This window comes from Orbicella franksi, chromosome 10 (genome assembly GCF_964199315.1).
Source record: "Orbicella franksi chromosome 10, jaOrbFran1.1, whole genome shotgun sequence".
NCBI lineage: Eukaryota > Metazoa > Cnidaria > Anthozoa > Scleractinia > Merulinidae > Orbicella > Orbicella franksi.
The window spans coordinates 28,578,732-28,606,356 of NC_138154.1; the positions used below are offsets into that span (position 1 = coordinate 28,578,732).

General features: G+C 39.3%; 2 protein-coding genes across 2 annotated transcripts in view; one reads left to right on the forward strand and one right to left on the reverse strand.

The window, feature by feature from the left end:
* Positions 1-7,917, reverse strand: part of LOC145500891 (isovaleryl-CoA dehydrogenase, mitochondrial-like) — a 13,915-nt gene extending 5,998 nt beyond the window's left edge. The window contains exons 1-4 of the mRNA XM_081480427.1: positions 7,704-7,917; positions 685-774; positions 415-466; positions 1-37 (exon numbers count right to left, since the gene is read on the reverse strand). The exon at positions 1-37 is cut by the window's left edge and continues 133 nt beyond it. Coding sequence (XP_081336553.1) covers positions 1-37; positions 415-466; positions 685-774; positions 7,704-7,841 — 317 coding nt within the window. The 5' untranslated portion in view covers positions 7,842-7,917. The remainder of the gene's footprint in view (positions 38-414; positions 467-684; positions 775-7,703) is intronic.
* On the forward strand, positions 7,849-24,326 carry LOC145500893 (UBX domain-containing protein 8-like). Its single transcript, XM_081480429.1, has 7 exons — positions 7,849-8,142; positions 9,535-9,611; positions 10,154-10,270; positions 11,031-11,249; positions 20,346-20,378; positions 20,465-20,539; positions 22,612-24,326. The coding sequence occupies exons 1-7, from the start codon at positions 7,929-7,931 to the stop codon at positions 22,762-22,764; spliced, it is 888 nt and encodes a 295-aa protein (XP_081336555.1). The 5' UTR covers positions 7,849-7,928; the 3' UTR covers positions 22,765-24,326.
* Positions 24,327-27,625: the final 3,299 nt, after the last annotated feature.

Consider the following 27,625-nt stretch of genomic DNA (forward strand, 5'->3'; position numbering starts at 1 on the left):
TGATCCAGATATCCAAGGCCAGAACCTCCATATTGTTCTGATACAAAGTTAATATGGTATTAAATAATGCATTAATTGAAATTAAGTAAATTTAGAGTAACTTGTCACACGCAACTAGGAGCCATGCCAAGCCCGACCTTAATTACAAAACATTAAAATACTACAAGAAAGTGATGGAGGGCTTAACAAGAATGAAAAGAGAGAACTAAATGACATTGAGAAGCAAACAACTATGAAGCTGCTAGAAAGGTGGGTAGGTGGGTAGGAGGTCAGGTAATGGTGGACCACAACAAGAAATCTGGCAACCAATGACAAACCTGACCTGACCCCTGCACACTAGTTCCCAGATTCCAAGATACGTGTGAGAAAAACACATACATGTAAGAAAACAAAGAAAGAATATTCCACACTCACCTGGAGCTGTTATTCCTAGAAGTCCTAAGTTACCAAGATTTTTCCAAAAATCCTGTGGAATGAAAATAAAAATTAAATTAAAAGAATAATTGACTTAAATTAAAAAAAACAAAACAAAAAACAAAACAAAAACAAACAAACAAACACAAAAAAGAGACAAGATCCAATAAGAAACGAAAACAATAGTGACACCACTTCTCAGTTCTTTGACCCAAGATGGGGGATTGGGTCAGAGAAGAGAGATTTTTTTGTGATATTATGTACACTCACTCTTAATTGAGGAAAGTTATTTTCTTTGTCAATTTGATCTGCATATGGAGCAAGTTCCTTCTGACAGAAGTTATTTACTGTCTCTCTTAACTGCAAGGAAAAGCACTTTGTTATTAACACTTCAGATTTCAAGAATTGTTCTAAAATTCCTTCTCAGGTCTGCGTCGGTCCCTGGCTGAAATCATACCCCAGTCCTGGGCAGATCATTGGTCAACTACAGAACTAGACACAGATGTGCGTAGCATAATCATATCGTATTTATTGGATTACTGTGTGGCGCCCTGTGATTTTCTTGCTAGGTATACAAGTTTTTCGATTTTCAGTAAGTCATGTTTAATCGGAATTACAACAGGGCTGGACACTTGGGCCATTTGCGCGAGTTACCCTCAAAATGCACCCGCCTGGACCACTTTTCTCTCGCCCAAAAGTTTACCCCCCCCTCCCTCCCACCGCGTATTTCCTCATATTCCCTTGTATCACAGGCAGCTTTCAGGGCTTTTTCGTTCTTTTTCTCTTCGACAACTTTAGAAACTCCGGAAACATATTTCCACATATTTTTTGCCGCAATCAGTTTACTCCATTTTTAAACAGGAGAACACACATTGATCAGAGCGCAGTGAAGGCACGGGAAAACAATTTGCTCACAACGTTGTCGAGCATGTGGCAGACTGAGGATTCTTACTTTTATGAAAACTTCTATTTAAAGACCTTTTAAAAACCCCTAGAAAACACAATGGAGGCACTTACTTAATATTTCAAATGGTTTTTTATTGATGAATCTTCGCGAGATCCCTGCAGTTTGCGAGTAAACGTGTCTGTTCTTCTCAGGAGTGATCCTTGGGCTCCATTTTTACCTGATCACCCATGGCTCGAGAGTGACCAGCAGTACCACAAGTACACGCATTATGTAATTATCACCAGGAGGAAGCCATATTTGTCAATTTAGGAAGCCGAATGTTGCCTTTCAGCGCCAGTTTATTAGACAGTTCAGAATATGGAACTTTGTAAAATAGAAATGGGAAGTTTATGTTTAGGGATTTTCTTGCAAATGGAATGTAAAAAACAGTTTTTATTTTGCAATTTAAATAATTTTTTAACAATAAAGATTAGCGAAAAAACTGAGCAACGACGTTTCGGTGTCATCCTGGCACCATTTTCAAGTTAAAAAATATTTGTGCGAAAAGTAAACTAATTTATACCAATGGTAGAGGTGCGAAATTGAATAAATTAAGATTAAGATAGCTGTTCAATGTTCATGTTCATTCCAATGAGGTGTCAAACACTGGTAATGAGTTCAGTGTCTGTTCAAAGCCTAAACAAATACTTTTGCGCGAATGGAGTCTGACTGTGTGTTAAGGCAAAAGTATTTGTTTAGGCTTTGAACAGACACTGAACTCATTACCAGTGTTTGACACCTCATTGGAATGAACATGAACATTGAACAGCTATCTTAATCTTAATTTATTCAATTTCGCACCTCTACCATTGGTATAAATTAGTTTACTTTTCGCACAAATATTTTTTAACTTGAAAATGGTGCCAGGATGACACTGAAACGTCGTTGCTCAGTTTTTTCGCTAATCTTTATTGTTAACTGTATTTCCAAATTTAATCTTATAAATAATTTTTTGGTGAGCAAAATCGTACTCGCCAAACGGGTGAGTGATCAATTATTTGCACTCGCCCAACAGTTTAGACACTCGCCTGGGCGAGCGGGCAAGTGCTAATGTCCAACCCTGTTACAACATGTATCCATTTTTTTATTACACTACATGCAATCAACAAGTCAAACAACATCTTTGGTTCAGACTTGTATCAGTACTGCAGTGAAGTGATGCAATTCATGTTAAATCAGAAAATTAGTTAAATATTAATGAAGATACATCAGTTTTCACTGACCAGGTATTTCCATTATCAGCTACACTGTAGTATAGTAAATTACAGTGGAAGTGGTCAACGTCTACAGACTGTAGATGTACATGTAAAGGTAAGGTAATGAACTAGTGGTCTGGGCCGACAGAACTCATCTCAGTTTCCTTGGCATTAAGCGACTAGGAGTATTTCTACTTCACCGAGGACAGGGATGTTAGTTCATCATAGTATTACCCCCAGCATTAAGTTTGCTGTTCTCCATTTGCACACTGGGTGGAGAGAGAGACTGTGATGGTAACTCTAAAAGTGTCTAATGCGAGATTGACCCTGGACTGCTTGATTCAAAAGCCCAGCGCGAATTTGGTTATTGTAATAAGTTTACATGGAAAGTAGATATTAAATTAGTTGTGCTGCTCTACAATTTACTCTGGCCAGAAACAAACAAACAAACAAAAAATCAAATGAATTAACTGGCTAAAACAAAATTGTGCAAGAACTAGTTGTACTGCATGTTACAAGAAAATTAGTCTGCTGGCAGCTGGTTTCTCTCTAAGGGTCACTAGGACGAGTGTTTAGTTATCGCAAACAAAAAAGGACAGTATGGTGGTGGCCGAGTGGGGAAGAAGGTGGGACAAGGGCGGTATGGCTGAGTAGGGAAGAAGGCGAGACGAGAAAAAACCGTCTGCAGACTCTTTTTAACTTTTTAAACCCTCTGTCACCCCAACAATGGAGTACCTGATTGGTCAATATGTGCCCGACGACAGATAGTTGACAGAAGGTTAAATAAAGCGTCATAAGTTTCACACGAAGCACAACAAAGAGTCTTGAGCGACAAAATCTTCCTGATTATCAATGTAAAATGGGGTTGACTAGCCTGCACAACTCCTACGGTTCGTGACATTTAATTTGCCGTTCTCTCTTTGGTCATTCGATGTTTTTGCTGCCTCACTTGTGTTTATGAAGGGCACTTTATGTTGTGTTATAAGGAGGAATTTTAAGCAGAGTTGAGCCATATAAAGACCATGCTATGGCAAAATTTTTAGAGCTCATAGGTCTGCATGATTTCTGTTGTTATCTGGATGTTGCTTCGTCGAGTTTGACACCTCTGTAATTTGCCATGTGTTTATGCATTTTTTAGGCTCATTTCTTTTGCAAGATATGTTTTCAAGTCTCCAAGTATTTGCTTTCGAGGGACAAAATATGAGATTTGTCGTGAGAATGCTGCTTACTTGCATTCTATATTGTGATACCGGGCCCCGCTGTGATTAGAACTGTTTGCACGGTACAGGAGGTAGATTCTTGTCAAGGATATTTGTCCTCATACGTTTTTATTTTTCGGAGACGCTGTAGTTTTATTTAGAGAAAGCTATACGTTTCTCTGGAGACATTCCTATGTCTCTTGCAGTTATCTGATCGAGCTTATGTTTCTCGAGCTCGATGTATAGGTTTATTCCTCCTTTTGGTCATTCTGGCACCACATGATTCAAATGTAGTTGTTTACGCACAAGTCTGTTGACTGTGTTGTGTGTTTTATATGCCATTGTTCATCTAAGTTCAAGCAAAAATCCTGGCAGACTTTGGTTTTTCTGCGGATGATGGAGATTTTGACATACGCTTCCAGCGTTGTCGAGTTTCCGAAGTTTCTTCAACATTGGTTACGACAGGGTTTAATTTCGCCTTTAAGAAAAGGATTAGCTCAACAGTGTTCCGAATTTTTAACACGCACTTCACACAGACTCTGGAGGAATAATTTGTATTGTTGGAAATGGGAAGTCCCAGATCTTCAGATAAAAGTTCAGTCCAGAGGCCGTTTCTCAACACCTTTCTCCCTGGGAAGTTTAAATAAGTACTTCTCCGTGGATATGTGCTAAATGTTGTCGCCTTTTTATACTTTAAACCCACAAAGTAGACAGCAATCCCCAGAGAACGACCCGTTTTTTCGGTTTAAGTACGGAAGCAAGCGTCTTAGGTGTTTCTCTTGTGGACTACATCGAAGAGTGACCTTAGCTTTGTTTATGAAATTCACCTGACAAAAGAATTTGGTATTTCGTAAACATTACTCAAGGTTTGCGCAATCGGTTCATGTTACTCCCGCGAAAAACTAGTCGATTTTAATTGGTTAATTAGATTATTTTCGACAAGTTTGAATGTCCTCAAAAACGGCCGTCGATAAAATCCGGAACATGGAACATCCCGGAACATCCCGGAACATCGAATAATTATCATAATTATGTGAAAAATATGTAAAATTAAATTTTTAAAACTAAAATAAACAAAAATAAACTGGTATCAGCTTGAAATATGAGAAGATATTATTGGGGATAGGGGAGTCGGTAGAGGGGTAGGGAGCATTGGGTATTCATTCAACTGACCACAATGAGTGCAGGCTCCTCTTCTTTCCCGCCAATTGCGTCACGTGTCTTTTCAGCACTCTGTTTTTCAACACAAACATGGACGATTCTGACGATGAATGCCAGGTAATTCATTGCGTCTCCTTTTTTGATCTCTGATTTCTTCAACATCTGAGGTGTTTGTCTGTGCATCATACAGTTGCTTGTTAAGTCAGTATTGTGAAGTATATATGAACTAATTCATATTTGAACTGCAGTAGTAGATGAAAGTGAAGTATGATCATCGCAGTAAATTTTCCAATTTAAGCAACTGGAAAGAAGAAGCCTGAAAAAAATCAGGGCTTCAACGGGATTCGAACCCGTGACCTCCGCGATACCGGTGCGATGCTCTACCAACTGAGCTATGAAGCCACACATTGGGAGCGAGGTCAATTAATTGAGTTCATATCTCCCCGTGAGTGAAATGATGTGAAGTATATATGAACTAATTCATATTTGAACTGCGGTAGTAGATGAAAGTGAAGTATGATCATCGCAGTAAATTTTCCAATTTAAGCAACTGGAAAGAAAAAGCCTGAAAAAAATCAGGGCATCAACGGGATTCGAACCCGTGACCTCCGCAATACCGGTGCGATGCTCTACCAACTGAGCTATGAAGCCACACATTGGGAGCGAGGTCAATTAATTGAGTTCATATCTCCCCGTGAGTGAAATGATGTGAAGTATATATGAACTAATTCATATTTGAACTGCGGTAGTAGATGAAAGTGAAGTATGATCATCGCAGTAAATTTTCCAATTTAAGCAACTGGAAAGAAGAAGCCTGAAAAAAATCAGGGCTTCAACGGGATTCGAACCCGTGACCTCCGCGATACCGGTGCAATGCTCTACCAACTGAGCTATGAAGCCACACATTGGGAGCGAGGTCAATTAATTGAGTTCATATCTCCCCGTGAGTGAAATGATGTGAAGTATATATGAACTAATTCATATTTGAACTGCAGTAGTAGATGAAAGTGAAGTATGATCATCGCAGTAAATTTTCCAATTTAAGCAACTGGAAAGAAGAAGCCTGAAAAAAATCAGGGCATCAACGGGATTCGAACCCGTGACCTCCGCGATACCGGTGCGATGCTCTACCAACTGAGCTATGAAGCCACACATTGGGAGCGAGGTCAATTAATTGAGTTCATATCTCCCCGTGAGTGAAATGATGTGAAGTATATATGAACTAATTCATATTTGAACTGCGGTAGTAGATGAAAGTGAAGTATGATCATCGCAGTAAATTTTCCAATTTAAGCAACTGGAAAGAAGAAGCCTGAAAAAAATCAGGGCTTCAACGGGATTTGAACCCGTGACCTCCACGATACCGGTGCGATGCTCTACCAACTGAGCTATGAAGCCACACATTGGGAGCGAGGTCAATTAATTGGCTTCATAGCTCAGTTGGTAGAGCATCGCACCGGTATCGCGGAGGTCACGGGTTCAAATCCCGTTGAAGCCCTGATTTTTTTCAGGCTTCTTCTTTTAAGTCAGTATTCATAGTTTTGTGCCTATTCCATTGTCATGTTACTATTTATCATCCCTAGTTTTCCCGCCGCTCCACTAGGAACGCCTGGCACCATGACCCACTAAGTGCAGACTCGGCCTTTCCGGAAGCCCAAGTAACAAGCAAGTTATTATTAATAAACTAGTGGTAATCAATGATTTAAAGAGCAGCGCGTTCACGAGCAGTTTTCGCATGTCTGGTTTACTTTGGTGGTGTTCGAATGGCTCGATAGAAAACTAAGTTTGATCGAATGTCAGATAATGATCTGCACGTGAAGTTGAACTAGCGATGAATAGACTATAGCCCGCGGTAAAAGTATTTTTAATTAATTAACTATTAACTTGTACTGGACAAACATTTTCCAGGAGATGCATTTGAACTGTTGGTGACACTTAGAAATCAATTTCAGATCACCAACACTTGTAACAAATATTTCTAGAGACAATAAAGTTTTGACCACTGCGCAAGACAGCGCGCGTGTCGCCAAATGTTTTTAAATTTTGTGTTTGTATTTGTTTACACTGTCATCAGAGGTCAAGCAGTCCGAACTAGTTTAGACAAGAAACTCGATGCTGAAGAGTTTCTATTTCTATCTCATGGAGAAACTATTTTTCATGAGAAATCGTGTATATGCATATCTTTGTATTGACGTAATGAATTGAATAAAGAAATCACACTCGTGTACCCATACTTTTAGGTTTGATTAAGGAGTTCGAACGCCACCACCTTTCTGTGAAGAACAATAATAAAGGAGAGTCAAGTGATTAAACTGATGGTGAACGACTGGAAGGAATTGATTACTCTTCTTAGTTGCTAGCCTTCACTCATTGCAGTCACTTTCATTTTTCTTTCTCTTTTCCTTTTTTTATGTTTTTGTTTTGTTTCTATTTTCCGAGCTGATACTTGATTATTTTTGTTTGATTTGATTTTTTAAAATTTTATTTTACATATTTTTCGCGTAATTATGATAATTATTCGATGTTCCGGGATATTCTGGAATGTTCTGGGATGTTCCGGAATGTTCCATGTTCCATGTTCCTGATTTTATCGACGGCCTTCAAAAACATGAGAAGAGTCTGCAGTCTCCTTTTCTTCTCATGCGTGCCGCGCCCATGTCTCGTTCCATTCCCCTTTAGCCAAAACGTCTCGCCTCATAACCCCCGGCTGAAGTTCGAGAGAAAAACAGAGTGCCAGCAGTCTACAAGAAAATACACCATATGATGTAGAATAGTCGGAAAACCAACCTGTTTTTGTTCATCTGTTACCCCTGATACATTATCGTCTACATCCACGGATAAATTCCTGATTCCTACACATCTAGAGGTTTGTAAAAGTGAATTTCTAAACAGACCTGTTCTTACAACTCTTCGTAGAGCCGCCATGTTGCAATTTGTTTTTTAAAATGAGGTAAAACACAGAAACGAGACTCTCCCCAGGCTTCCATCACCAACTTGGATAGTGTAAACAAAATGGCGTTCGACAAAACCTGGTTTGTGCTGATTGCTGGTTGTGGGGTTTTGTCGCTTGCATTCTGGAATGGAATGAATGCAATAACTTTAAAGATGACTCTTTTGTGGATGTTTATCAGCTTTGGGTTTCTGACGTTGATAATGCATCTGTTTGGTTCGCCTATAAGTATTTTGCTGCACAAACTTTTCAAATCAGCTGACCCTACCCCACAAGGTATGATACTGCTACGTGTAAAAGGCTGGATGTCTGTTTGCGTGATAACATTACTTCTGAGGAAAAGCTGGCAAAAAAATTGTTTATATTGATTCTTACTTAAACCTACTTGAGTAGAATAGATTTTTTAACTTTACCAAAAGATATGACCATTCGCTTCTCTTAGCCATGAGAATGGCGCGGCACATTGCATACAGCTTCGAGGTACAGTAAGCTTACCGGTATGCTCCGTAAAAACTAAAATAATAACAATAAAAATAACTGACACCTTACGTCAGCTTTCGTTCTGGTGCTGAGGTAAGACGAAAAATCTTAAATCAAGATTTTAGTTTTTAAGGAGTGTAAGGGGAATAAAAGCAAAATAAATAAGCCTAATTAACGTTCCCTAAATATCGATATGATTTAATTTGCTTTGTTTCCAGAAGCCTATCCGAGGTGGTATGGTGTTAATTATTCTGAGATATCGTTTTTTGTGTACAATATACTGGGTTGCTTCTCAAAAGGAAATACGGTACATGTACATGTATTGTAAAAAGCAACCGCCCCCCCCCCCCCTCCAAGAAAAAAAAAGAAAAGAAAGGAAAAGAATTTACCGGTAGTAATTAACGAAAATTAATATTCCAAATCTCAAATGCAAAAATATGCCGTATGTTTAAAGATGATTTCTAGTCTTTACTACGCAGTCTCAGCACCTTAATGTTTATAGACATTATAAGTTCTCACTTGATGGAATGCAAATCAATGTTATTTGTATGAACTGCATACCTTATTTTTGCGGCCTTTCCAATTCTTTTTCCAACAGCTTCATTGATTTTTACAGCTGTGAATTTATTTCATCAAGTGATATTAGAAAGAACAAAACATAAAGCTTTGACCGATTCACATCCATAATGGCAGTAGTTTTGAAACTTTGAATTTACTTCATGTAAGTAGCTGTGAAATGTTTACATTTTGTGATGTCTTACATGAAACAAAACAAAAAAACACAAACAAACTCTTGAGAGTATGCAGTATGGACTGGAAATCATCTTTAATGGAAATAAAAAAGCGCAAGTCTGCAAAAAAGCTCCGTTCCTTATTCCTAGCTGCTTTACTGCTTATTGTGATCATATGACTTTGATGATCACTCATGTGTGGGATCCTACATGTAATCCCAAATGAGCATGCTCACAGACTGAAGCAACCTTTCACTACATGTACTTATCAGATTTTGACATTAATTTGTAAATTATATAGATTGCATATGTCTTATAAGGAAGCAGAAATGTTTAAGTAATATACAGCGTAAATTGTACATGTATGTATATGATTAATTGGTAATAATTAAATTTAGAATCACGAGGAAGATGATTTTGATAAATTTACAGAATGCTTATCTTTTATTATCCTTAGTAAATATTAGTGATGCTGAATTGAAAAAGAAGAGACAAAGAGCTTTGGAACTGAAACAATTTCTGTTAGATAATAAGGTGAGGCTAATTTCTTTTCTACATGCCATTAGACTTTCCTAGCCTTGTAAAAGTGATCTGAAGTGGCGGAAGATGGTTTCACGAATAGATCAAGACTAAGAAATTAAATGCTTAACCTACAGGTGTGTGTGTGAAATTTGGCTAAAATTATGTGAAGGACCATTTGGATCCCCTTTAATTGCACAATAATTACATAATTAACATGTACATCACTTCAAACATTTAATCCAGAATTGTTTTTCTCTACTGTGAGAACCCAGAATGACATGCTTTCCTGGTCTTTTTGTTAAATATTGAATCATGTTATATTACGGGTATGTGTTATATTACAGGTCACATTTCAGGGTTGTCCCCCTTGTGACTTGTCCACCATGTTTTGGAGATTTTTTTTGGCACACAGATTTCCAGAAACTACTGTCTGTATACATGGACGTGGAGGGACCTACCAAATCTTGAGGGGACTACTTAGTAGAGATTGCTACTGCCATTTACATCATTGTGTATTTGCTAGGCTAATTATACAACATTTTGAAATGCTATAGGTCGACATCTATCGAGAAAACATTCTAGGACCAAGGGAAGAAATGTTGAAGGCAAAACGAGAGGCTGAGTTTTACAAGTTTAATACCACTTGGAGAGGAAGGGGCCAGAGATTGGGGGTAAATCACCATAGTGATTCGTTTTCTGTGGTTATTATTTTAGTCAGGAAATTTTGTGATGTGTTTTCTTCTACACCAGATTGAGCAACTACACATAATGCAGTGGAAATTAGGTGTTCTCCACAGCTTTAATTTCATGTCTTTGAGTATTTTTGTAGCAGTACAAGTATGTGTTGAAAAAAAAAAATGCATTAATGGCCCTCTTGCAAAATGCAGACTTTTATTTTAAAAGACAATAATTTAACCCTCTTTTATATTTATTCTTAGGACTTCTACTTTTATGCATGTCAAGTAGAAGTTTCCTGAAGTTTTAATGTACATACCAGTTTAAACAGGTTTTGTAGATTGTGTAGCAAGTCTCTCGTCAGCATTCACTTTGTAATTGTATCAGATTAAATTTTTTTGCTTGGCTGTTTACTAGCTTGTCAGTTGGTTCTGGTGGATGGTGGGGTGGTTTTAGTGTGTTTTTCAACAGAATGGGAACAGCAGACTATTTTTTAAAATATATGTTTAAAAGTATATGATTTTGTGCATATTTTTGGTTCGTTTGTTTTGATTCTTTTGTTACCAAAGCTAGAAAGCTTCCGGATTCTGTTGACTTCATTGACTGAGTACATGTACCACAATGTAGTTAGTAAAAAATAAAGTTGCCTACTAAACAGAATCAAAATATTTTAAAATAATTGATTCTGCTTAGGCAAGTGTATTTTTATTAGTAGCTTTTTAAAAGTCTCATTCTTTTTGCATTTTTTCTTTGAAGAGACATGGAGCAGACCAAACTGAACATGACTTTTTGTCTCAAGAGTTCTTGATGCATGAAGATACTAGTTCAGTAGGAGGAACAGATAGTGAACAGAGCCACAGTAATGAAGAAACTATAGAGAACAATGAATGTGCATTTGATGCTGAATGCACATCAGGACAAGAACAGATTGGCACAGAATCGTTACGACAAAGGACAAATAAGCAGAGTCCTGTGGTAAGATATAAGCTTAATATGTATGAAGTACAAATAGTTGTTTCAGAAATCGTGCATTTGATACAGTTTAAACTTTCTAACATGACTCTTCCTCACAAAAGTACATCCCATCAATTTCCCAAAGAAATTAGCTTCCTAGTTGGACATTATTTAGCCTCATCATGCAGGTTTCTATGGATAAGGAATTCATAATGAACCCAAAAGTAGACATTACTTAACAAGTAGAAAACATGTACCGTGTTTCTATTGAGTTTTAGTATAAATCTACTAGCATTCTATCATGAATGCTGTTCTCTGATTGGCTACGCTACTCACTATCTATTCTGTGATAGATAGTGAGTAGCCTAGCAGTGTGCCCTTGTTAACAAAATGACTGCCGCTTCTTGGCGTTTCCAAAGTGTCTGTGAAGAGGATTTAGATAAAGTTTTGAACGACTGGTAGATTTATACTTGTAATATTACGAAGGACACAAACGGAGTAAAACGAGTTACACTTTACTCGAACTCGACACGATTACAACTGAACTTCAGGCTATAACAGAATACTAATAAACTAAAGCACCGCGGGAACAGGTCCCTAGAGGCACGTACTAATGCATATTATAACACCCTCCCTTTTATAGATAAGGAAAAGAAAACTAGCTTATAAATACACAATAGGAATAAGCATGAATTGATAAAGAAAGTAACTGAGCTCTGTGATAACGCGCTAAAGGTCTTAGTGTTCCAAGTGTTCTTAGTGTTCATGGCTTCATGTCAAAACAAAGTCATTTAAGTGTTTTGGTGGACGTCGCTGATGCACTGATCGTCTAAGCACCGGCTTGGGCGGTGATGTCACTGCAGCTGAAGGAACTTCCGAGCCACTCGGAGACGAGCTTCCTTGACTCGACGCGGGTAGACTAACTTCTCCAGAAGAACTTGTCTGCGACTCGTACGACTGTGCAAAAGAGGGAGCGGGCACCTCTGGTACCTCAGTAGATATCTCATTAGGTATCTCGTCTGTCAGTGGCGGTGATGGCTCATTTGTCAAACGTAGGTGAACACGGTTGCGACGCACAACATTGTAAGGCGTCTCGACCTCGTACGATCTCTCGTCCAGTCGCTTTCGTACAATTCCTTTCTGCCATTCGCGCTTGCCCAACTGGAACGGTTTCAGTCTCACAGTATCTCCTCTCTTTAACGAATCCAGATCAATAGCACCTCTGTTGTAATACTGAGCTTGTCGCTGTTTGCGCTGTTCAAGCTTGGCTTGGCACCGCTCACTGTCTGGAACTGCCTGTGGTGCAAGCAGGTTGGCTGTTAAATTCTTTAAAGGTTTTAATGATTCCTAGTTTTACTTTCATTTTTACAGCTTAGCTATTTTATTTGTTAGTAATTTTTTATCACTGATGTAAATTTTTAATGTAAATTTTATTTTTAATAACATTTTTTACTGTAAAGCGCCATGAGCCATGGATATGGCGCTATATAAATCTATTATTATTATTATTATTGGCTGTCATCGGTAGTAGACTTCTAGCCCTTCTGTTGAAGAGGCGCTGTGCTAGACTAATTTGGATAACGGCAGATGGGGTGTTACGATGATCGAGTAAGGCTACAAAAGCATCCGATCCACTGGACTTGCACTTTCTGAGAATTTTCTTAGCCTCCTTCACTGCACTCTCTACTTTACCATTTCCTTGGCTGTGGTGTGGACTGCTGGTCAGATGTTCAAAGTCCCAGTCTTTCGCGAATTTCAGGAAATCGCGTGACGTAAATTGTGAACCGTTATCTGTCACCAGCTGCTCGGGAATACCGTGGCGCGCAAAGTAGGCCCTTAACTTCCTGATGACACACACCGACGAAGGAGATCTTAAATAGTCCAGTACAAAGAAATCGCTGTAATAATCTGAGGTGACTAAGTAGGTTTTTCCTTCAAGCTCAAACAAATCTGCAGCCACTCGTTGCCGGGGTCGATTTGGTGTCTCAGGGGACATCATTGTTTCCTTGACTTGACCCTGCTCAAACTCTCGACATGCCTCACAGATTGACATATAGTTCTTAATGTCAGCTGTCATCCCGGGCCAATAGAGACACTCACGGGCTCTGTTTAGACAGCCATTAACCCCAAGATGTGAGTTGTGAATTCGTCTTAACAGCTCGCTCCTCGACGCTCGTGGAACCACGATGCGCTCTCCCTTAAAGATGAAACCATCCTGGATCGACATCTCATCGCGCATGTTGAAGTAAGGAGAAATGACACTAGGCACGTTACTCTTATGCTCTGGCCAGCCCTTCTGAATCACTGCTTTCAGCACTTGAAGAGAGTCATCTGTTTCGGTATCTCGCTGAATCTGCAGAAGCCTTTCTTCCGATACGGGCAGATACTTCATCATGCTGATTGTCTCGAACTCATTCTCGTCTTGCTCACCGGCAGGGAGAAATGCTCTCGAGAGGATATCGGCCAGAAACATCTTGCTTCCCTTCTCGTACCTCACCTCCAGGTCATACTTCTGAAGACGAATTATCATACCTTGCAAACGCTTGGGGGCACGGTGCAAGGGCTTCTTGAAAATTGATTCTAGCGGCTTGTGGTCGCTGAAAACGATAGTCTTATTGCCAAACGTGTAGTCGTTAAACTTCTCCACGGCGAAAACAATCGCAAGCATTTCTTTTTCCATAACCGGTCTCGGTCTCTGTTAGTGCTCGGCTTGCATAAGCAATGGGGTGACCGCCTTGCATCAGGGCTGCGCCAAGACCAGCTTGACTGCTGTCACATTGCACTGCTAATGGCTCCCCAGGCTTGTAGTAGGTTAGCACAGGAGCAGATGCGATGAGGCTCTTCACTTCACTCCAAGCACGTTCTTGCGCGTCGGACCAACACCATTCCACTTCTTTATGGGTAAGGTCGCGTAGCGGCTTCATTACGTCAGACAGGTTTGGCAGGAAACGACTGAGGTAATTTACCATACCATTCAAACGTGACACATCCTCAGGCTTTTCTGGTCGCGGCATTTCTGTAATTGCCTTGACTTTCTGTGGATCTGGCTTCAGGCCCTCTGATGTCAGAACATGTCCATGAAAAGGGACTTACACTTATATTCCAATTTCGCGCGGTTGAGCTTTATGCCCTTCTGCTGACACCTCTTCATGAAACCCTCCAGGGAACTATCGTGGTCAGTATCATCTCTTCCATAGATTAGTACGTCATCGGCAATACACTTCACACCAGGCAGGCCTAACAACTCTTGATTCAAATGCTTTTGAAATATCTCGCTCGAGACACACAGCCCAAACGGTAAACGAAGCCAGCGGTATCTTCCATGGGGAGTTGCAAAAGTTGTCAACAGACTAGACTCATCATCCAGCTCCAATTGCCAGAAAGCGGATGCGAGATCAACTTTTGTAAACACACGAGCCTCGGCTAAATCGGGCAACACATCATCAATGACCGGGATCTGGTATCTTTCTCCCTTTAAAGCAGCATTCAACGGTTTTGGATCAGTGCAGACGCGTAAATCACCAGACTTTTTCACAGCAACAACAAACTGGCTGACCCATTCAGTCGGCTGATTCACAGGAGCAATAACTTTTAGATCCTGCAACCTTTTGAGTTCTGCCTTGAATTTTTCCTTTGCAGATACAGGTACTTTCCTGGCTGGGAGAATCACTGGTTGACAAACCGGATCAACTTGCAGATGAACCTTTCCAGGTAGCTTGCCAAGACCATTATCAAATACATCTGGGTATTTGTTAGTAAGATCGTTTTCTAAGTTCTCCACAGCGCTAACAAAGTTCTCCTTGTGTACGGTTAACCAACCCATCTTCTCGGTAGCGTTTAAACCCAGGAGTGGAGTTAGATTCTCCTTGACGACTAAGAATCTCACTTTATTCCTTGTATTAGTTCGGGGATTGACAACGGGCAGAGCACACGTCCCAGCAGGCTTGACCTTGGTGCCATTCCACATAATGAGGGACTGGGAACAAGGTTCAAGATCCACACCTTTCACATGTTTACATGGCACAATGTTGGCACTAGCTCCACAGTCAATTTGAAATCTCACGGGTTTCTGCTGAACCAGCATCTGAGCAAACACAGCTTTATCCTTCATAGCTTGAACTCTTACAACACTGATCTCTTCCAAGTCTTCGTCGCTCTCAAAGGCGTTAACCGCGGCATCTTTGCACCCTTTCGCAAAATGATTCTTTTTCTTGCACCGCTTACACACTTTGCCCCACGCAGGACACTTCTTTCTCTCAGGAGCATGTTCATAGCCACAAAACTTGCTCGAAATTTTCCTTCCCGTTTGTCCGTCCGGCGTCGGAACTCGAGGCTTCTTTTTCTTAGACTTGACCTGGTTAATGTTATGCACCGGTTCCGATAGCGACTTCAAGTGCAGCGCCGTAACTTCTTCGCTGCGGCAGATATCGATACACTGATTCAAAGTGAGATCTCGAATTCTCAGTAGCCTCTTGGTGGTCTGCTCATCTTTAATACCAAGCACAATGCGATCACGGATAAGACTATCGCGCAAGCAGTCACAAAAGTTGCATGTCTTAGCCAACGTTTTCAGCTCAGCAACAAAACAATCGACCGACTCGGTTGAAAGCTTATCCCGCTTATTAAAACAGTATCGCTCGTTGATCTCATTGACTTCTCCAATGCCTGGACATTATTAATTATTCATGACCGGCGAAGCGGCAAATTTGAATGTTTGCGTGTCGTGAAATGCCCTGATTAAGAGAAGAAAGGGTCCAAATTGGCCCAATAGCGTTGATAAAACTTACTGTTCTGGTTTGCAGGAGTTAAAACTTCAACTTTCACGCGCGGCTTTTTGAAAAAGAAGGTTGAATCTTCAATTTAAGCCGTTAAGTAAGTTGATATATGAGGTATAAGGAGTAGCTTTTTGCTCTTGAAAATGGGCAAAAATTGGCCATTTTTTGTATGGGGACCGTTTTCAGAAGCAATTTTCAGACCATCTAAACCGGCCTTCCTAATTTTCACGCACGGCAAATGAAAGATGGCTTTTTACTGAAACAAAACCCGTTTCAAATTTGAAAATCGATCCACAGGAACCTGTAGCTTTTTGAGTTTGAAAACTTCTTGTTGGAGTTGCATTTGAAAATGGCGCGTCTTCGATGGAAGAGCTATTGTCTTAAGCACACGTCTGTATAACAATGGCTGTCAAAACTAAACAATACCCATTCAAGAAAACCACTTGACTGTAACTGAAATATTCATTACCGCGAATTTCAAAAGTATGCTGTCGGCGCAGCTGATTCATTCGAAAACCTGTTGCTCAATGAACATGGAAAGCGAAATCGTAAGTGATCGGGAGCTCTTTTCAGAGCTCTTCGAAACCCCGATCCATCCCCTGCTGATCAACATAGTACCTCCGTTCGTCAATGAAAGCAATGGCATATTTCAATTTCAACTGAATGGCGAAGCTCTTTGGATATGAAAGAAAGAACCAATTATTTTTATTCCTATCAAAGTTTTAGGGGATTTCAAGGCGAATAAAGTAAAGTAAACATCGCCAATTACTTTAAAAAAACTTCAAAGAGGCCAGCGAGTTATTGTGTGACAACAACAGCGCGAAGACTCGTGTCAATCGGTCAGATTTTTTTGAGAAACTCGGCTTTCAAGACCAGATCTTTAGCAAAGAAACAATTATTTTTATTCCTAGCAAAGTTTTAGGGGATTTCAAGGCGAATAAAGTAAGGTAAGCATCGCCAATTACTGAAAAACTTCAAAGAGGCCAGCGAGTTATTGTGTGACAACAACAGCGCGAAGACTCGTGTCAATCGGTCAGATTTTTTTGAGAAACTCGGCTTTCAAGACCAGATCTTTAGCAAAGAAACAATTATTTTTATTCCTAGCAAAGTTTTAGGGGATTTCAAGGCGAATAAAGTAAGGTAAGCATCGCCAATTACTGAAAAACTTCAAAGAGGCCAGCGAGTTATTGTGTGACAACAACAGCGCGAAGACTCGTGTCAATCGGTCAGATTTTTTGAGAAACTCGGCTTTCAAGACCAGATCTTTAGCAAAGAAACAATTATTTTTATTCCTAGCAAAGTTTTAGGGGATTTCAAGGCGAATAAAGTAAGGTAAACATCGCCAATTACTGAAAAACTTCAAAGAGGCCAGCGAGTTATTGTGTGACAACAACAGCGTGAAGACTCGTGTCAATCGGTCAGATTTTTTTGAGAAACTCGGCTTTCAAGCCCAGATCTTTAGCAAAGAAACAATTATTTTTATTCCTAGCAAAGTTTTAGGGGATTTCAAGGCGAATAAAGTAAGGTAAGCATCGCCAATTACTGAAAAACTTCAAAGAGGCCAGCGAGTTATTGTGTGACAACAACAGCGCGAAGACTCGTGTCAATCGGTCAGATTTTTTTGAGAAACTCGGCTTTCAAGACCAGATCTTTAGCAAAGAAACAATTATTTTTATTCCTAGCAAAGTTTTAGGGGATTTCAAGGCGAATAAAGTAAGGTAAGCATCGCCAATTACTGAAAAACTTCAAAGAGGCCAGCGAGTTATTGTGTGACAACAACAGCGCGAAGACTCGTGTCAATCGGTCAGATTTTTTGAGAAACTCGGCTTTCAAGACCAGATCTTTAGCAAAGAAACAATTATTTTTATTCCTAGCAAAGTTTTAGGGGATTTCAAGGCGAATAAAGTAAGGTAAACATCGCCAATTACTGAAAAACTTCAAAGAGGCCAGCGAGTTATTGTGTGACAACAACAGCGTGAAGACTCGTGTCAATCGGTCAGATTTTTTTGAGAAACTCGGCTTTCAAGCCCAGATCTTTAGCAAAGAAACAATTATTTTTATTCCTAGCAAAGTTTTAGGGGATTTCAAGGCGAATAAAGTAAGGTAAACATCGCCAATTACTGAAAAACTTCAAAGAGGCCAGCGAGTTATTGTGTGACAACAACAGCGTGAAGACTCGTGTCAATCGGTCAGATTTTTTTGAGAAACTCGGCTTTCAAGCCCAGATCTTTAGCAAAGAAACAATTATTTTTATTCCGTGCAAAGTTTTAGGGGATTTCAAGGCGAATAAAGTAAGGTAAACATCGCCAATTACTGAAAAACTTCAAAGAGGCGAGCAAGTTATTGTCAACAACAGCGTGAAGACTCGTGTCAATCGGTCAGATTTTTTTGAGAAACTCGGCTTTCAAGCCCAGATCTTTAGCAAAGAAACAATTTTTTTTATTCCGTGCAAAGTTTTAGGGGATTTCAAGGCGAATAAAGTAAGGTAAACATCGCCAATTACTGAAAAACTTCAAAGAGGCCAGCGAGTTATTATGTGACAACAACAGCGTGAAGACTGGTGTCATCAGTCAGATATTTTTGAGAAGCTCGGCTTTCAAGACCAGATCTTTAGCAAAGAAACAATTCTTTTTATTCCTTGCAAAGTTTTAGGGGATTTCAAGGCGAATAAAGTAAGGGAAACATCGCCAATTACTGAAAAATTTCGAAGAGGCGAACGAGTTATTGTGTGACAACAATCTCCGAAGTTTTTGTCACAGAATAATTCGCTCGCGTGAAGATAAGAGTGTTATTCCGTGGATAATTATTCTCCGGAACTTCTTCTGTGATATCCTTTACGTAAAGAAATCACACCAAAACCATGCTATACATCTAAAATCTCATTTAGACTATCAGATAGTCTAAATCTGTGCTATTTGGAATGTATGTTTATGTGGTACGAACATGTACGAACGTGTATGTAGGTGGTACGAAAATGGGTGGTACGAAAAGACGTTGGTACGAAAAACCCGGATACATGTAATGGCCTATGGTAAAAATCGGATGCAAATATCCATTACAAGTCCAACGCTTGAAATAGCCAGCTTGAAATACGCGATATCGGAAACAATAGAATAAAGAATAACTTTCGAGGCCTTTATTTCTTAGCCCCGCCTTGACAAGTTAATGAGCTAAGGCAGTATTCCCTTCGGAGGAAAGCGTACGTGATCTTTGACCAATCAGAGCGTCCCTGTTTACGCTTCGCTGCTAATATTACAGACCTATAATTTTTATTCGACTGCAAGTAAATGTCCCGAGAACAATAGGCATTCTACGCGATGTCCATTTTAGCCATGACCACTGGCCAATTATTCGAATCCTCGTCCTCGGTGTAGATAAATGTTTTGATAACTTTCAAAGCTTCATCGCCGATCGTGTACTTGAACATCGCAAGCTGATATTGAGAGCTTTCTCGGTCTAGCCTAGAAATAACAAAATAGTTGTACTTTTCCTTCCAAAGCTTCCAGTTCTCGGCTACTTCTCCGCTGGGCCGCAAAGCAACAGGTTGAGGCGGCGAAATTTGATGAAACATTGGAGACTGGTTCGTTGAAGGTTGAGCAACTGTGGAAGAGCTTCCACCGGTTCCACTATGGCCTTCCTCATCGCTCATGTCGCTGACAGTTTAATTCGTCGACGACTAAGAGAAACTAGACCAATTTTCCGTTCGCTGCCGCGATGTAATAATACGAAGGACACAAACGGAGTAAAACGAGATACACTTTACTCGAACTCGACACGATTACAACTGAACTTTAAGCTATAACAGAATACTAATAAACTAAAGCACCGCGGGAACAGGTCCCTAGAGGCACGTGCTAATGCATATTATAACAATACTAAAACAATTAGATTATTTGCTCTCGATTTCTATTCATGATAGATGACTCGGGCTGTGCACTAGTCAACTATCACACGCTAGAAATCTCGAGCTCATGATTTAATTGTTAAATAGAAACACGAGTGGAAGTTTGGAAGAATGAGAAATGCTGTTTATCTATCTATCTATCTATCTATCTATCTATCTATCTATCTATCTATCTATCTATCTATCTATCTATCTATCTATCTATCTATCTATCTATCTATCTATCTATCTATCTATCTATCTATCTATCTATCTATCTATCTCTCTCTCTGTGGGAACACGAGCCACAGGCAATGTAATTGTTAAATAGAAACACGATTTTTGACCAATCAGTGCATATATTTTCTTTGGGTTATTTTCTAAATCAACTTGTTACTCTTTCAGTATATCACAAACATCAGAAATATAACATGATTCATTTATTTTTGTCATTGACAGTTACCTGAAGAGCCAAAAGTAAAAGAGAAAGGGGTAAGCATTGTATGTCCTTGGTACTGATATGTGTAGCAAATGTTAATTTGTTTTCCATGATAAAATTAATTTTTTTTCCTTGTCAGGTCATAACTGTTGCCCTTCGTTGTCCTGATGGAGCAGTTCAAAAGAGGCGATTTACTGTAGAGTCACAGATTAAGGTGCTTACTTTAACCTCTCTCTTTATCTACTCCGTTTGTAGCTGGAGAATGCCCGTTTTTCATGTCAGATTTATGATTTTTGTGAGCTCTCTGTTTTAGTGGTTAATTGCAGAACTCATCCTTCTCCTGTTTTGATTTTAAATGTAGAGGTCTCCTTAATTCATATACATTACCATAATTAATACACGTAATAGACAATTTAGACATGATACGCAAAAGTTAGAACCACTCCTTGGTGCTTTTACTGACGACCTCATGAGAACATTGTATCGTAGCTTTGATTTGAATGGTAGCACATAGCCGAAGAAGGTATCCGATCGTTTCGCAAACGAGTTGTTTCGCCAACGTCTCGTTCGCCAACGTCTTATGTCGATTCGCCAACGTCCTACTGGTCAATTTGCCAACGTCTAAATAAAGGTTACTTTCGTTTTTTGTGCTTGTAAATATTTGATGCTATATATTGTAATAAAATTGCTGTTGTTATTTACTTGACGTGCCATTTTATTTCTAGCTCGATTATAAGGCTGGAAAATGAAAACAAACTCTGTTTGCTTCAGAAAAAAATCGTAATGCATTATCAGCGAATTAGTGCGGTAGTTGCAAACCTTTTGGAAGCCATCGGACTTCGGTATTCAACAGTCAATTTTCACCGTGAAAATTACCACGATGTAGTGCCCACGAGCCGGCTGGTGAAACTATCAAAAACATGCAAATTGATCTAAAGTCAGTCGAGCGAAACTGGCAGTGACTTAAAATTTCTTGACTCAAGGATCACCCAAGGATCAGGATAAGTAAGTAAGTAAGTAAGTACTTTATTTAGACACATTTCACCAGTGAGCCTGGGGCTCGTTTAAATGTGAACGTCTATGCTAAAATTAAAATGTAGAATTTAAATATATTATCTATTCAATAAAAGTACAAAAACGAGACTATAAAATTTAAAATTGAAAAACTAGACTATAAAATTTAAAAACTAGACTATAAAAATTTAAGTATATAAAGTTTAATTAAATCGATACAAAGATTGCAGCAACAATTGGCCTCGGTAGTCAGGTTAACCTTGTTCAGTAAATTTTTAAAAATTCTAAGAGAGGACGCTCCTCTTATATTGTCAGGTAGGTTGTTCCATAAACGTGAAGTTATGTAGCGATAAGATTTATGCAAATACTTTGATTTAAAGGTAGGCTGATTAAGCTTACAATAGCCTCTTAGGTCATAATTGCTAGAACGCAAGGAGAACAATTCCTTGATGTAGTTTGGCCCCGTAATAAAGAAAGATTTATAAAGAAGGATAAGGGCTTGCATGTATCTGCGATACTCCAGGGACTTGATGTTTACTATCTTAAGTAGATCGCCATGTGGAGTTGACTTGGGCAGATTCATTAGTGTTCTGATAGCAAACTGATTAGTAAATTCTAGCTTGTTAGAAAGTCCAGATGAAAGTCCCACTAAAACAGGTACACAGTATTCCAAGTGTGGTAAGATGAAGGCCTTGTAAATATTGATCATCACATCAGCAGGTATAAACTTTCGTACCTTCCTAAGAGCAGTAACTTTAGCATTGACTTTATCACATACAGATTTAACATGGGCCTTGTAAGTTAATGAGCTGTCTATAGTTGGGCCCAAGAGTTGTAATTCTTTAACTAAATCTAAGGGTGGCTTGGTACGATCTGCAAAAAGCTGGAGATGTGTTGGATTGTCGCCCAATGATAGCACTTTGGTTTTTGCCTCATTTACACTTTAGTAGTTACACTTAAACCATGATTGAAGCATATCAAAGCTATTCTGTGAAGTGAACTCTAGAGCATTTGGATTGCGGTTTGATAAGCATTGTGTTGTATCATCAGCATATAGCCTCAAATTAGCATCAACAACAAAGTAAGTGAGGTCATTAATAAATAAATTAAATACAACAACACAAATAAATACAAGAACACAACACAGTGTCCCTGGCCAAGGCTCTAACCCGGACCACTCGATCCGGGGACGAGCGCACTAACCATGAGGCCACCGCGCTTCCCTCACATGCGCGGCCTTAATTCGCTGACTTTAGTTGTCTTTATTGACAGGTACTGTTTACCTTTGCTGACTGGTTGGGTTACACGCCGTCTCGTCATGTTATCTTGACAACGTATCCAAGGAAACAGCTATCTGATGTAACACAAACTTTGCACGAGGCCGGATTAACACACGATACAGCGCTAGTGCTGGAAGAAATATAAAATAGTATTTTATGATCTACAAGGTGTCTACAGCTACATAGACGAGACTAAACTCTTTGATATAGCCCGAAAAACAAATTCTTATTAAGTTTTGCCGTAGGTTTCAGTTAATATAAGTTATGAGAATGTGGTAGTCCATCAAGAGAGTAGGTTACTATCTTCAGACACCGGTTGTATTCCCTGGACCTATGTACAGTATTGAACTAGAGGTCCGTGTAGGGGAAATATTGTTTTTGTGACCAATTTATAGGCTCAAAGGCAGGCGCAATACACGTGATTAGATGGCTATAACAGCAAAATTTTTCGCACATCTTAAGTAGGAATTAAAGAACTTAATTTCCGTAAATTTTAGTAAGAAGATTCCTCTTTAAGAGAACTGAAAGGCAAGCCTGCAAACTGTCATCGACTCGTAGTTTTGTTTACTGATTGTTGTATCCATGCAATAACCTACATATCCGAGTCCGCGCGTTTTGGTAGAGATGTTTCCACGACATTCTGATTGGATCCGCGCAAGGGGCACTATTTTACTGTAAAGAAAAAAAACAGTTTTAGCCAAGAACTGAAAAAAACAGAAGACTTTCCCTCCGGTAATATGATAAATAATAAAGAAAGACCGGCTCAGAACAAAAGTTCGTGGAAATGAAATGTTTCGACGTTTTATCAGTTGTGGTTTTTATTAATCACGTGACCTTCGGCCACGAGAGGATGTTTTTGCACTGTACACAATGGTGGTAAATCCAGGCCCTCTCTCGTGTTCTCCAAATTCTCCGCGTTCATCATAACATTGCGTGTGTCATTGTAGGTAATAACCCAGAAAAAAGACAATGTGTGCCAGTATTGTTAGAAGACAATTTCCCACCACAGCAGTATATTTTTATTATCTTATTCTTTTACGGCATTAAACATAATTAAAGATAAATGTACACAAAATGTATGATAACATAATTTAACCAAGGGCACTTAACGACCGTTTACCCTTCAAAAAATGGGAAGGACGGGAGAAGGCTCTTTCAGCCGGTGAGTAGATTCTGTCATTCGTCCCTTGACTTGGTTATTTATCATGGATAAAGTAATCTATGCGTGACATGCAGTTTGCCAGCTTTGCCGAAAAGCTCTTTGTTCTTCTCGTGTCTCCTTTCCAGTCTTTACCATCTTCGAAGGGAAAAGCGCTCTGGGACGAAGTTAAAATCTTCTTATTCCGAACGGGAAACTCCCAGCTTGTTATTCCTCGTTTTGTAGACTTCTTATTCAGTTCGTGCTCAACAGAGAACTCCTCAAATGAGCAAGGTGGTTAATTACGAGATGCTCTGTCATCATTCAATCAAATCGTGGCAAACGTCAGTTTGTTCCGATATTAACCTGGCATCATTAAAATTGTTGAGTGCAGGAAACAGCGGACATAATCGTATTCAAGGTAGTGTAACATGACCAGTTCACTGCAGTTAAGGCCTGGACAAGGTAGAAACTGGTTATAATTTGTTGATGGAGTAAAACGCACTCACCAAATGCTTAATTGTTCATATCCACACTGGTTTGCTTGCGGGAAGCTTTTATTTGATGGTTGGGGCAACTCTTTCAGTAATATCTCTATCAGTAATATTTAAGAGAGTCACGTTTTACAATTAAATTTTACAGACATTTGGCGGATCAATCTGATAGTGTAGTAGTATAAGAGGGATGTTAGGAAACAGGGGTTCCGGGTTTGACACTGGGTGGTTACTTACAAATTTCCTTTTTTCTTTAATTTAGTAGAGAAAAATTCATTGATAGTTTAAAAAAAATTTTAAGTGTCGCGAAAATGGCATCGACCGTCTACGAAACGGACAACTGCGCCGGCGGCGTTTGATCGAGAAAACACGGTAATTCGAAATTTATTTTTGTGAGATTATGCAATATTATGGCATAATCTGATATAGTTACCGGTCATGTCCGGCGGTGCTGGACATGGTCCACGTGACAGTATTCGACCAATCATTTGTCGTCTCGGCCGGAGCGATGGAGGACACATTTTACGTTGCGAATGGAGAGTAACTTGTCGTTTCTCGACCAATTTCCGCACTAATCATGAGAATCAAACGAACCTTTTCTAGGAGCTGCTAGTGTAATAACTAGACCAGTTATTTGCCAAGTCTCTAGTGCAGGTAAGCATTTTTTACATCAGAATTAGTCAGTGGAAATCATGCTATGTGGAAAACGTTGGTTTACCACACGCGCTTGACATGGATATTCTTTTGGTCGCTTGCAAGGTAACAGGGATCAGTATTGTGGATTATTTTTGCGTGAAACTTTACTTTGAGAGTTGAACTTTAGGAAAAGTTCGGCGGGCCCAGTCGGGCCCCGCCGTTTTAAGGGTCAAAATCGGACTTGAAGTTTGGGGCATTTTCCTTGATTTGCCAGATTTTCGCGGTGTTTCGCGAGAGTGATTGTGTGATTTTTACCGTTGTTTTAAGAGTATAATTTTGTGGCTCGGCTTGTTCCCTATATCTTAATGTTTTCTTGTTATTTTTTTTTTTGTAGTGCGTATGTCATCCGTTTGTTTGGCCGATGTTCAAAAGTTTTGGATCCTGCTTTGGATACTAGTCCATTAAAGATATGTCATTTACAGTGAAATTTTCACTATCATGATCACTGCCTGTCTTGAATTGTTATCTCAAACAGAATTTACTACTCTTAGATGTTATTGTTCAGTCATCTATGGCTGATTATTTTTGATCTCCCACTTCTTTATGCTTGTTTTCCTTTGAATGTTGGTAGTGGTGGGAGAGTATAAATTAATGAATAATAAGTGTCTCATGTGTATATTTACACATGGTTGTCAACCTTACTAGAGCAGAACCAGCCAATGTGTTTGAAGCAAATGCTAAATTACCAACCGGTATTTTAAAAGACTATGGGCTGGGAATCAACTCTGCTATATTTCCTAAGAACTAAATTTATCCACTTACACTGTAATGATTAAACAAGGAAAGCTACAGCATGCTACTGTTTAGGACCTTAAATTTAGAATGGATCAAGACAGAATACAATGAACCTTAAACTTCAGCAGAGGTGTGATATGAGGACATGCAATGAAGACATGTCAGGACCATGAGCTATTCATTCATTGCTAATTGACCGTGCCTATCATTCACAATATTCCAGTTTACTAATTTATTAATGTTGGCCGCTGTTTTCAGAATGTGTTTTTTTGGGTCCTTGTCAGCACCTTGCAAATATTAGGTTTAAATAGCATACTTTGGAATTGAAATATTATTTTCAAGTAAATGTAAGTCAGTTTTTTTTTCACATCTCCCATCTGCAATTTTAGTTGCAACCACTATAAATAGCATGAGGTATATTATTTGTCCAAAACATTCATCTCATGTAACTCAACCAAGCCTTCTTTCCATTGAGCCCGATTTCTCTTTTACATGGCCTCACGTACTGAGAACCAAGGAATGGACACTAGGAGAAAATACAAGTTACATCCAACACATAAGCACAAGGTGAAGAAATCTCTGACTCATATCATCAGTTTGAACATTGATATTGCCAGTGGCAATGTCTGAGGCAAAGTCACATTCAAGGAAGTTGAGCAAGGCCAAAATCGTGGTTATCACATTGACTACAAAATGGACCACACAGTACATATTTAATTTTGGATTTGTGAGTTAAAGAAGAATTTGCTGAAAGTGTGACCTGGTATAGGGGGCCAATACAATTATTTTTTACCACTTACATTGAAACAAAACATACCCTACTTCTCCCATTAAGCTTCTAGTTTTTTAATTCCATTTATTGCAAATTATTTTCGTTATTTTGAAAGAGTCATCGCTAATTAGCAAATTAGCAAGCTGTTTATGATTCCTTTTGATTCATAAGAGTCGATAAGAAAATGCAGCGGCGTAAACTCGATTAATCAAGCTTTACACAAGTTTTCAAGGACAAAACATTGCTTTGATTTCGAATTATTCAACCCTTTTCTTCGTAGGTTTTACCTCTCAGCTCTCTTATCGTCGAACGAAAACACAATATCTCTCAACAACCATTTTGTTGGCCAGCGATACACTGATACACTTCATACACAAGTCGAGATATCTAAGAAGGAAAGTGCCGAAGGTAAGTTCAATTCCGGATGAAGATGAGGATGTCAGAAACGGAAATAATTTGTCTTTTAACCGTAGAGATGACTAGAGATTCGACGAAGCGCGAAGCTTCGACTCCTAAAATCAGCTGTTCCGCACCGAAAATGGTGGCTTTGTAAATCGAGCCGAAGTCATCTACAGCTATTACTTGGCCCGAGTAACATTTGATATGGATGTCATTCCAGATTTCTTTCAGCATCGGAAGCGAGCCAACCTCTTATAAGTCATATTTCCACATCACCTTCAGCGCGCTACTTTTTTAATGTTAAAATGAAGTGGGCTATATTTCGCCCGGCAAGCTTGAAACCGAGGGTTAGATTATTTTTCCCTGTCGATTTAACTAAAAACCAAGGTCATCACGATTTAGTTTAGAGTCCCTGGGACTGGGAAATATCGTCCAAGTTCTTGGAAATCAAGCTTAAGTTGGTCAAAATCAAGCTGCGCGTAAGCCGGTCTGGGCTACTTTTTCAGTGTTGAAATTAAGTGGGGCTATATTTTCGGCCAGTAAGCTCGAAACCGAGCGTTCAATTATTTTTAAGGTTAATTGGAATAAAATGGCTTACCTTATGTTTGCTTTGCGTTATTTTGATGTGTCTGGGTTCTAGGAGGTGGCTTAGAGCCATTTAGGCGAGTTTCACTTTTCGGCGGTTTGCTTCCCCCTAAAGAGAAACGAAACTTAGGCGTGCGACCTACTGGCCAGACGGCCCGCGTTCAAAGCTCTCTAAATTCCACAAAAA